At 40.1% G+C, this 12,444-nt stretch overlaps 2 protein-coding genes across 2 annotated transcripts in view; one reads left to right on the forward strand and one right to left on the reverse strand.

Annotated features, from left to right (window-relative positions):
- Positions 1-2,083: 2,083 nt before the first annotated feature.
- Positions 2,084-5,051, forward strand: LOC109518975 (transcription factor jun-D). Its single transcript, XM_019875168.1, has one exon. It carries the CDS (start codon positions 2,775-2,777, stop codon positions 3,594-3,596), a length of 822 nt encoding a protein of 273 aa, XP_019730727.1. The 5' UTR covers positions 2,084-2,774; the 3' UTR covers positions 3,597-5,051.
- A 1,551-nt stretch (positions 5,052-6,602) lies between these two features.
- The window catches only part of rab3ab (RAB3A, member RAS oncogene family, b), a 14,011-nt gene continuing 8,169 nt past the window's right edge, over positions 6,603-12,444 (reverse strand). The window contains exons 4-5 of the mRNA XM_019875170.1: positions 12,205-12,329; positions 6,603-9,986 (exon numbers count right to left, since the gene is read on the reverse strand). Coding sequence (XP_019730729.1) covers positions 9,796-9,986; positions 12,205-12,329 — 316 coding nt within the window. The 3' untranslated portion in view covers positions 6,603-9,795. The remainder of the gene's footprint in view (positions 9,987-12,204; positions 12,330-12,444) is intronic.

The raw sequence follows: 12,444 nt of genomic DNA on the forward strand, positions 1-12,444 counted from the left end.
AAAAATCCATGTATTATTGACAATATGCATTGGTCATGTTTTTATATTTCTTTTTAAACAAACGAAATGACGAAAAACACTGGTAAATGCTGATTTGCTCCACTTGGAAAAAAAACAAACCAAAAAAAAATTATAAAATATTGAAAAAATTCCAAGAATAGGCAAATAAGCGGGTGCGCAGCCACATCTATGTGGGGGTCCACTGCAGAAGAGAAAAAACGTTTATAATAATAAATTTGATTATTTATTTATTTTTAAATCAGGGGATACTTATTTGTCATGTCCTTGTTTATTGTACAGTAGTTGCTTATTATTGATAATACTAGTGTAGTCTGTCGTACCGGAGGCAAATTCCTTGTGTGTTCTACATAATGGGTCAATAAAGACAATTCTGATTCTGATATGCGGCCCATGAGCCACCAGTTGCACACCCCTGAGCTATATAGTGCAAACGCAAAGAAAAGTTGCATTCGTCTTGCATCTGATTTTCCATAACCCCATCAATTACTCAACCCAACAAGAAGAGGAAAGTGTATCATAATTTCATATACTCCATATCACATAACTACTATGAACAGGAGCGGCAGTCTGGGGGTAAAAATGGGAAGACTTTGTGGGGTGCCCCAAGCATGCCGCCCCATCGACACATTTGTTGTACATTTTTCAATTGGTTAAATATCACACAGTTACCACCCACTTACCACCCTGTCAACAAAGGGGGCCCTTACTGAGAAGTAAGCCGACATAACATAATGTTCGAAACTAAATTTTGTGTTTGTGATATGTGTCATCAGATATATAAGCATAGTGTAGTTGAGTCGCATTTGAATCTAAGAAAGTATATTTTTTAATGTTACTTAGGATGTGTTCACAGTTCACATGTGTTTCTGAGGTCAGAAGATGCTAGAAAAGTACATTTAAATATCAGTGTGTGCGTGTGTGTTTATGGTTTTCATTTAGGAAGGTTCATCTCAGTATCAGGAGTTGCCAGCCAATCATCACCTTCCTTTCTTCTGCTGCTGTTACCTGCGTCACACTACTTGTGTTGCCTTGGTAACCACCGATGCGCCAAACACACACGCACACACTCGCTCTCTCTTTTTCCTCCAGGGCTCTTGCAGTATGAGAATGAAGGCGACTTGCAGTTGCTGATGCAGAGAGGCTGCACACGTCATCGAAGGCCTATTTTTATCAATGGGCGCAAAGTATACCAAGATGTACAACATAGTTATAGAATTACATTTCATTTTTCTCTCCATATTTCATACCTCCTATCGTTATTTCTGTATTCATCCTTGACCTATCCATTTCTCCGTAGAGCTGAGTGGATTGTTGCAAGTGTTTGAACAAACCTTCTTATTTGATATTAAAATTGCAAATTTGGACAGATACACTCGTGAGCAAACCTATGACCGTGAATGTGTCTTAACATGTGGAAGGTGCAAATGTCTATTATAGGCTGAAAACCCAAGAGTGTTTCTTACAATGCTTAAGCCTCAACAAGCTTCCCCAACAGCACTCGAAAATGAGCACCTTCCATTTCCGCCACATTTCTATAGAAACCTGACATCACAGGCTCCGTCACATGATCCTCCCGCGCATTGCTTTGCAGTTGTGGATGATGCCAACCTGTGACGCACAAAAGTCTGGTAACTCTTTAATGGCCAGTGGCATCTTATGAAAGAAAAAATGTCTCCACTTCCCCCGAGCAAGAAAATATCACACTTTTTGCTCAGTAAACTAGAAAAAAACAGTTATCAGGATGGTAATGCTGGGAAATGCATTGCAAGTATAGTTCTGTAGCCACAATTTCGTTTTGAACATCATTGTTGGGGATTCAAGTGTGTTTCTTTTGGTTTTAATAAAACCCTAATGTATAAAACCGCCCAAGAGATGGGATGTTTGGGAACATTTTTCCTATATTTGGTCATTGTCTTGTACAACAACTTACCACTATGTGTGAACTGAACTCCATCTGTCATAAATAGACAAGCAATACAAGTGACGCATGTCAGTGATTCCCACTTAATTTGCCCAAAAATGAGTCTTTATTCACTCATTTATCATCCATCTATCAGCCACGTATCGCGACAGACAGAACAGTTAAATACTCTTCCAATGGCAGAAGATACAAATAACCATGAACGCACACAATGGAATACAGTCATATTTTTTGTTTTGTTTCACAAAACAAGCCCAGATTTTACGGTGAATAGGTTAATTTGTGAGTAACTTGAGACAAAATGAATCATTTTCCACCAAAATGAAAACAACATATCTATTTTACAAGAAACATATAGCAGTCACTTTATTTAGTTTCGTGAGATACATAACATGATGTGGCAGGCCGAATCTGGCCCTTGAGTTTGACACATTAATAAACAGGTCTATAACAATACAGTATTTGCATATTACATAAGAAATCCCGTGAACATTGTGCATATTGGTTGATTCCTAATTATGTAATAGCTGTATTCACTAAAAATCAAAGCAGAGTGAGACGATTGCCTTCTCTCCTATCTATGGACGAACTCATTGATATCGAATTGAGACAGACGCGTTTGACTGCTACTGCGCACGCGCTGTTGTGACGTAACGCAATTTATGCGCATAGAAAAGCTCCAGGCGGCGTCGGCTCGCCAGCATTGCTCGCATCCAGCTGCCAGCAGCAGAAGTGAGCATTGTTTAACTGTTCACCCCGAAGCTAGTCTGACAGGTTATGGCCTTGCCACAGTGCTAAAGGTGTGTCAAAGAAAGAGAAAGATTCCAAAAGAATGATGAAGAAGGATATTAACTTGACTCTGAGCGACGCAGAGATTAAGCCCCACCTTCGCGACGTTGACGGCATCTTGGGCCCCTCGGATTTGGGGCTGCTCAAACTGTCCTCGCCGGAATTGGAGAGGCTGATCATCCAGTCCAACGGGATGGTCACCACCACGTCGAGTGGCTCCCACTTCCTGTTCCCAAAGCCCGTGACGGACGAGCAAGAGTTCGCCGAGGGATTCGTCAAGGCGTTGGAGGATCTGCACAAGCAGAACCAGGGACCGGCGAACGGCACTTTGGATTTGGTCCCCAACATCAACATCGCCGCGGTTACGACGCAGCTGGATCTGCCCGTGTATACGAACCTCAACAGCTACGGCAGCGGGCCCTCGGAGACCACCGTCAACTACTCCACGGACACGGTGCCTTTCCCACCCCCACCGCCGCCTCACCTTTTCGCCGGAGCGCCTTCGGCGGAGCCGGAGCTCTCCAGCCGAGCGCACCCGCCCAAGGAGGAGCCTCAGACGGTGCCGGACGTGCAGAGCTTCGGGGACAGCCCGCCGCTGTCTCCCGTCGACATGGACTCGCAAGAACGGATCAAGGCCGACAGGAAACGGCTGCGGAACCGGATCGCCGCTTCCAAGTGTCGCAGACGCAAGCTGGAGCGGATCTCCAGGCTGGAGGACAAGGTGACGACGCTGAAGAACCAAAACACTGACTTGGCGTCTACGGCCAACGTCCTCAGAGAGCAAGTGGCCCAGCTCAAGGAGAAAGTCCTCACACACGTCAACAGTGGCTGTCAGCTGTTACCACACGAGGTTCAGGTGCACTAGACCAGCTTTTCACAACAAGAGGCCAATTTTACATGAGACAAATCTCACGGGACAACAACAAACTAAAATATCACCAAAAGCATACAGACTGAAATCATGACAATTGTTCACAATAGTTAGGTTGTAAAAAATGGCAAACGCTTGCATACAATGGTTTTCAATTTTTGTGGTTCTCCAAGCTCCACAATAATGACCAATATTAAAAAAATACAGTAAGCTAGTAGTCCAAAGTCCTAAAAAGCAAAAAGATAAGCCAGAAGTTTTATTCCCCAAAAGTCTAATCATTGATTGTATATTATATGAATTCGACACGTGGGACACCAAGTACTGTCATGTATTAAAATTGAAAAGACTTGTATCATTTGAATATTGAATTCAGTGTTTCTGTCGTATGCCACTAGAGGGAGCCTTCCTAAAACTTTTACTGTACTCTGTTGTATGAATGGCAACAGATAATTGTGCTTTGTTATTTAACAGAAAACCCTTTAATTGTTCAGACCGTCACTAATTTTGGACCCAATTAGGTGAAATTGGATAATTTCCTGTTTTCATGGCACAGTAATTGGGAATCACTGCTCTTGACAAGGAGGACCCTGAAGGATCAATGCTCTATATATACTCATTAGTGGACAGTGTGTGTTGTACAGTGATGTCACTCGACTTCATGTATCACAAGGCAGCTTTTATTAACAAATCTGGGTTTCTAAAATAAGGCGCTTATCAAACATTCATGGTCAGACGTCCAAGAAAGTAATGTGGTGGGCACTTAGGAGACTTGCTCTGAGGACCATACATTTATTCATATTTGCAGTGTTATGCGTCAAATGTACTCTATGGTTACAACATAAGGTGCACCTGTACAGTTACAAGTGGTCCTTAGTACCATCACCGTTGGACATTTCAACGTACGCTCACTTACCGCCAAATTTAATATTTTTCATTTGATTGTTTAATATTTATTTGAGTGTTTTTCAGACAAATATTTACTGTCATTTTGACTGCTATTCTGTTAGCCGATGACTTACAAGTTAAGGATCCTCTGGATGATTATTTGTTACTTTTAGAAACAATGTTACATCAAAGGTATGAATTTTATGGTTGTGTAGGGTGGTGTAAAAATGCACAGCATAATACTGAGCTAATATATCTATTTTATCCATTTGAACCCCCACCCATAATGTTGCAATGCAGTTTGTCACCACTGCAAGCTTTACAGAGAAACATGTATTGATTGGATGGTATTACATTTCCCAGGTGCACATACTGATGTTTTTTTTTGCATGTTGTTGACAACCTCGAATGTAGCCAGCAGCTGAGTGTCACATTATGCAATTAATTAGCTGTGTATGACATGTCATCCAGTGTTCAAGTTTTCTATTTCAGCATTCGGGATCTCATCCCAAACCTGCAGTTAATTCTGTTTATCTTGTGAAATAAATTGTGCTCTATTAAATTCTGTATGCTTTCATTTTGTAAACATTTTTACTTCAACACAAGATTGTTTTTCAATGAAATAATTTAAATTGTAATGGAGGTTTTGTCTTTCATATAAGTAATCCTTCGCCACATTTTGAGTCATGTTTTGCTATTTCACTTCTTTGTGGTTTTTTCCTAAATTCTGTATTCATTCAAAAAATAAAAAATGGAAAAAATAAACAAAGCCGTATCGGCAGACATATTTAGAAATGTGCACAATATAGTTAGTAGTTTTTTAGTGTCTATTTTTACTTGTTTGTTTTCAATTGTGTTATATTTTATTTTCTCTTCAAATGACGGTAGCTTTTTTTGTTCACGGCACATCTCTGCCTTCATCTGCTGGCTAGTCAACAGTACAATTTTTGCTTCACAAGGACTGGCGTATGAAGCTTAATTTTATGCCTTTAATAATAAAAGCTATTCATCCATTTTCTATAGCGCTTGTCCTTATAAAGGTTGTGGGTGAAAATCAGGAAATCCTATCCCAGCTGGCTTTTAATTCAGAATTGTGTGGAAGGCATCCCCGTGTGAAAAATAGAAGAGAGGACATAGCTTTGCTCTATCCATTCTTTTTGAAAACTGTTGGTGTCAAGTCCAGCGTATCATGTGATTCACTGCTTTCTTCTTCTACTATCTTGCTAAAAAGGTCATGGCAACAGGGATTTATGCATGTGGTGGGACACAAGTTCCCATGAATAATAATTCTTATTTAAAATATTACCGGTATGTATAAAAAAGAAATATATTTAAATTTCATTGTAACTGTCTTATCTGAGAGTTGGGGGGGGGGGTGTAGGACAAGAGCGAAATAGCACTTAAGGGGAGTACTCCAGACTTATTTGGTATTTTAAAAACTCTTTTCAAGCATTTTTTATGAGTTTTTAAAAACATTTTTAGATTTGATCTCAGGACAAGTAATTTTATTCAGAAACTGCATATTTTTGTATTTTGTATGTGGAATATTTAAAATTTGATGGGTGGCACGGTGGCCCGGTGGTCCAGTGGTTAGCACGTCGACCTCACAGTGCAGAGGTCGTGGGTTTGATCCCGGCTCCGGCCTTCCTTTGTGGAGTTTGCATGTTCTCCCCATGCCTGCGTGGGTTTTCTCCGGGTACTCCAGTTTCATTCCACATTCCAAAAACATGCATGGCAGGCTGATTGAACACTGTAAATTGTCCCCAGGTATGATTGTGAGTGTGAATGTTCGTCTCTATGTGCCCTGCGATTGGCTGGCAACCGGTTCAGGGTGTCCCCCGCCTACTGCCCGAAGACAGCTGGGATAGGCTCCAGCATCCCCCGCGACCCTTGTGAGGATAAAGCGGTTCGGAAAATGGGTGGATGGGTGGCATGTGAAATGCCCTCCCATTCTGGAATAACCTAAGTTCTGAATGAAGCTTAAATTGATTTTTGGTTGTCATGTTTAATACCTTTGAGATATGTTGTGAATTCCATGTATTAAATGAGTCGATGAATGACACAGCACGATAGTTGGCCAATCAGTGTCAAGCGTAAAGAAAAACAACAGTGCACTTTCAGTTAGTAATGCTTTTATTGTTTTACCACAAAGCACAGATAAAAACACAACAGCATATTCTTTAATCTTACTGGCCCAAACTGAAGGTGTGAAGGGGCTGGGTGGAATAGGCAATGAGACAAGACCAAATGCACGTCAGGATCTAAAGTCAGCAAGTGCTGCTGAGCTGGATGGCATTTTGTTGTAGTTACTGTGTTGCTTTGTAACTGTAACTGAAATATTCATCCTCAAGCAGGCCTGGTGATATAAATGCAGAAATACAGCAACATGGCTCTTTTGTTGTTACCAACATTGTTTTTTTTCCCCCTCTCCTCTTTTTTTTTCTTTTTTTGCAAGCCTGAGTCAATAGAACACGACATCAAAGAGTCAAAGGTACAATTTTTACACTTCTGTTTCATAAAGAGAGGAAGACACGAGATAGGAGGATTCATTTTAACAGTTCGGAAAAGAAACAGTCACCACCAGAAGGACAAAATTAGTCTCCTTGCAAGTTTGTCTTGATTATTAGCATAAATAAAATCATCACTCGCTCTCTGACTGGTACATTATAACCTGACATGTTGACAACTGATAAAATGCATGCCTCAAAACAGAAAGGATGGAAAAATGCCTTATTTTATTTAATTAAAAAAAACGTTTCATGCTTTGTCCTCAATTCTTTGAGTTTATTCTCACGAGGGAGCAGGGTAAACTTGAAAAAGCTTTAATGAAATGAAATAAAATGACCCAAACTTGTGTGGAGCGAAACCATCATAACATTATTTTTTTTTAACCAACAACTGCTGATTTTGTTTCATAAAGTGCTGAATTGTTTGAACTGTAGGGCATGTCTTCATTTTAATATTTGATAAACCACATGGGCATCTAACCAGATGACGGGAATGAAAGAAACAAGCCAGTCGAGGTGATCGACATGAATTTTTTTTACCCTATGATAAATACTATTCTGTGAAAATATGAGGCAATTTAAAGTCTGTTCAGCACCATCATATTAAATATGTTACATCCATAATATTTCCAAGATCATTTGAAGCTTTGGTACATTGTCCATTAAATATAATAATAATTCCTAATATTAGTTTTTTTCAATTTGTTTTATTAGCAGCTGCATTCAGATTGGATGATAAATATAAATTGACAAATTTATATTGAATAAAGTAAAATTTCAAGTGTTAAATTAGTGATTTTACAACATCGCAGCAAAGCCGCATGAACCAAACTGACCAGGACACGAGGTAAGGAGTCAATTGCACACAAACCATCCATACAAACTTCACAACTAAGACCTGATTGATGCATATAATACTATCTTCATAGAACTGCATATCTTTTAAAAATTTACTTCCAGAAACCTATATGTGTGCGTGTGTGTGTGTGTGTATACATTTGTTATATTTATATATTTTATACAATAGTCTTATATAAACACCTGAAATACATACAATTAAATAAAATGCTATTTTGTCAACTCCCTTTTCTCTATATCTTCTTCTACCCAGTTCTTGATGCAGTAAAATAATACAATACACAATAATACAAAAACATTTGAGAAATGTAAAAAAAACATGCAGACACAATGTGAGACACACATATTCATACGTGAATGTATAAGAAAATGAACACAGCTGCATTTCAGCGGTCTGTTTCACAAAGCAGGTTCAACAAACTCCGAGTCTAATCCTGAACTCTGAGTTGATCTACTCACCTAGAGCAACGGCGAAGAGGAGGGTTGCGTATTTTACCCTAGAAGAACTGGAAATAATGCGCTCATACAGCGAGTTTGAACACATTCTCAGGAAAACGTGCAACATTGCTGCAGTTGCTGCAGTTGAGGGAGAACATAGCAATGCCTAAGATTCAACATAGTCCTTTGCAAATCCAATAATATAACGGGAAAACTGCTTGAATGGAGGCCCATTAATTTATTTTATTTAGGTGCAATCCTACGGGGTAGATGCACACTTGGCAACAGCTAAAGATGAAAAATAAAAACATTGCTCAAACTGTGCCAAGGCATAACACACTTTTCTGACCACCGTGCATATAGTTGCCTTGTTTAATTGCTCAGTGACAAAAAAAACCCCAAAAACCAACTCCATTTGCAAAGATGGATGCAATACACAATCTGCTGGGATGTGAAAGCACGACAAGGATTGGTCATGTTGTAAATGTACGGACAGATTAGGTTGTGCATGATGATGGACTGTGACATGAAACGGTACCGCTCAAAAAGATAATTGTCTGCAAATGCTAAAACATCTATGCGCGGTCTGATAACCATCTCGATGAATTTTTAATTCTCTTTGCGGTAATGCTGCACCTTCATCCACAGGATCCTTTTCAAGAGGACATGGCCTGTTTGTCCCAAACCTACTGTGCTTAATGGACTTCTCATATAGTGACTCATTTTTTTTGAAGGCAGACGGCAGAGCTAGGCTATGCCAAAATCTTATTCGATCATTCATTCAATCAGAGGAAATTAAATGGAGCGTGTGGCTTTGAAAGAGTGGGTTCATTGAGGAAAAACTTGGTCCCGGGACCAGTTTAGTTTCACAGAGTCTGTTACTACGGTAACTGACTGAGAGCTCAAGTAACCTCTCTCTTTGAAACAGACTCGTGTTACTCCTCTTTCTCTGGTTTGAGTTACCTCTCTTTTTGACACGGAAAACTCGGAGTTCCCCCTATTTCAGGGTTAACAGAGTTTTCACTGAACCTGCTTTGTGAAATGGACCCCGGGTGGAGCGGTACTTCCTACCGAGTACGCAAAACAAGACTCCATCGTTGACTTCCTGTTCACCAGATCAACAAACAGAAAGGTACTGTAAACATCAAAAGGATTTAAATGGCACTCTGATGGTGGATGGATGCCATCAAATCCTTTTAAACACACACGAAAACAAACAAAAAAATCTTTAAAAACCTCACTTTGAATTGACTCTGAAACATGATGGGGTGATTTAAAAATAATAATACATTTAAAAAAAAACGATTTTACAACTCTTTTTTGGGGGGGAGAAACATAAACAAAAGCACCTCAAGAGCTGATTGCTGAGAGAATTTCAAAATTTCAAACACTTTTACAAGATGGTTCCCGGGACCACCAGCCAATGGTCCTCCCTCAGAAGAAGGAAGCTGGAAAGTGGGTGAAAAGGGTGATGGACAATGGAAAAAGGGAGCAGATGGGCATCTTTAACATGCACAGTCCTGGTGTGGTGGAGCAGGCTGCTCTGTTAGCTGGGGGCCCTGCTTGGCCCCCGTGATGGCAGGATCACCAGCATCCAGACTCTCTGACATCTTTTCACATATAATGTCGACCAGGCGCTCAAAGGTCTGCTTTACGTTGATGTTGTCTTTGGCACTGGCCTCGAAGAATTCGAAACCTGGAACGGGGGAAAAGGACAAAAATGCTGAACGCTCATGGGGCTCATCTGTGTAGAACTGGTGTGATGTTTCAAATGACTTCTGTTAATTTCGCAAAACATAATATGGTTTAGTTCAGTTAACCAGAGAATGGTAAACACTTGTCAGACTTAATAGGATGGCATTAACTCCATCTGATGTCGAGAGCCGCGGTGTTCAAACTTTTTCTTTGGAGGCCCGCATGCAGAAAAAAGGAGGGATGCAAGGGCCACTGAGAGACTTCAATTTTAATTTAAACATCACCATCAACCATCAGTCTCACAGTGCAGAGGTGCCGGGTTCGATTCCGGCTTTGGCCTTCCTGTGTGGAGTTTGCATGCTCTCCCTGTGACTGTGTGGGTTTTATCTGGGTACTCCGGTTCCCTCCAACATTCCAAAAACATGGATGACAGGTTAATGGATAAGTCTAAATTGTCCCTAGGTGTGACTGTGAGTGCGAATGGTTGTTCGCCTCTGTGTGCCCTGCGACTGCCTGGCAACCAGTTCAGGGTGTCCCCTGCCTACTGCCCGAAGACAGCTGGGATAGGCACCAGCACGCTCACACGATGTGAGGGTAAACAGATTAGAAAATGGATGGTTGGATGAATAAGAGTGTTACTTGTGTCACTCTTCACTTCACCTCGACCCCATCCTCCTCAGCTGACACTGACAGCAGTGCTTATTGTAAAGGGCAAGAGCTTCTAGCTCTAGTTTTACACACATTCGGTGGCACCATAAAAAACATTGAAACTAGACTTTACACAATCATCAATTTTGGGTTCGATCAGCAAGTTTGGGGGAAAAAAAACCCATACTCGATCACAGATTCGATCAGAAGATGGAGCAATATATTTATTGAAACAATATTTAAACCTCAGTTACGCCTGCTCCTTTTTGGTTTATATTAGAAGCTGGCTGTATGGTACAAGTCCAAAGACTGAAAAGATTATTTTGTTTTACATTGTTTGTCCAGTTTCAACCTGGCCCATTTTCCATTTTCAAAGCTGTGTGGCTCTGGCGTAACTGTGCCGATTCGACTTTATCTACACAAATTGTATTGATTCACATTTATATTTCATCGCATCATGAGAATAGCTCATCTCAAGTTCGGTATGACCTCATTATAGCTCAGATCCTCGCTAAGCAGAAGTCTAGTGTGTCTGTCAGCAATGGAGCTCTTTCCGTGTTTATTCAAACAACAGGTCTGCCATCTGGTTGCATTTGTGACTGGCTGAATGTCGGTGGCTATGAGGAAGTAACCTTACGCTGAGTGATGAAAGCTATTTTGAATTAAAGAGATGTTAAATATTAAAGAGATAACACACATTGTGTTGTTAGTTTTTTTTCTTTTTATGTAAATAAAATGGCTTTAAGACTTTTTAACCAGTCAAAACAAAAGGGAAAAAAAACTACACGAACGCTATTACTTTGTGATAGGATGGCCGAGGCCACGGAGACGGAACTTTGCCAACAGAAAGGCTTCACAACACGCAACATGGCTTAAAAAAAAAAGATTCTCTTTCGGGCACACATATACACAATGGCAGCACAGAACAACCCCGGAGTGAACGAGGTTGTGTTTGCTGTAATGTATTATTTTGCAGATCTGATCTGTGATGTCATTGATTGATTTTTTGAAATTTGTGTAATCTAACATTTTAGATCCAGTCAATCAGATCCGTGTCAAGTCTACTTGAAATCTTTCATTGTTTTAAAATTTTTCATTTTTATTTTTTTTATGAAGTGCTAGTTTTACTCTTCTTTTTCTTCTAAACGCTGCTTCGTTTTCCTCCACCAGTGCACCATCAAGTTTATTTTGCTATTAAGTTGCTAAATCAATTCCGCACATGTGCAGTAAGAAGATGGAATAGTTCATTGCGTGAGAAGGGATCCAAATGATCACGATTGCACATTTTGCAATGTAGATTAAGATTAAAAATAATAATTCCTTTAAATCTAAGAAACTTTATTCATTAGTTTTTAGGACATGTTTGGGACCAGTTGCCTATGTTCGCATTACATCAAATTCTGTCAGACTTGGAAAAAAAAAGCTGACTTGAATCATATACTGTAGTGTAAATCCAGCCAAGCGTTACCACAAACAGGGTTCCAGGCTGTGAATAGAGTAATAAATGACAGAGAGAGGCTGAATGCACATGGTGAATCACAAATTTGCACAGCGTATATGTGTGTACTCACCGAGATGTTCAGACAGCTGCCGGCCTCTGTCTCCACTCACCATGCGCTCATCGTCCATATCGCACTTATTTCCAACCAGCAGCACCTGGGCATTATCCCATGAGTATGTCTTAATCTGGGTAGACCTGTAAGCAAACACACACGTCATGCCAAACTAAACTGTAGTACAAGACTGGGATAAAAAAAAAAAATATATATATATACACACACATACACATACACATACACACACACACACAC

Source organism: Hippocampus comes, unplaced genomic scaffold, assembly GCF_001891065.2.
Source record: "Hippocampus comes isolate QL1 unplaced genomic scaffold, H_comes_QL1_v1.1 scaffold132, whole genome shotgun sequence".
Taxonomy (NCBI): Eukaryota; Metazoa; Chordata; class Actinopteri; order Syngnathiformes; family Syngnathidae; genus Hippocampus; species Hippocampus comes.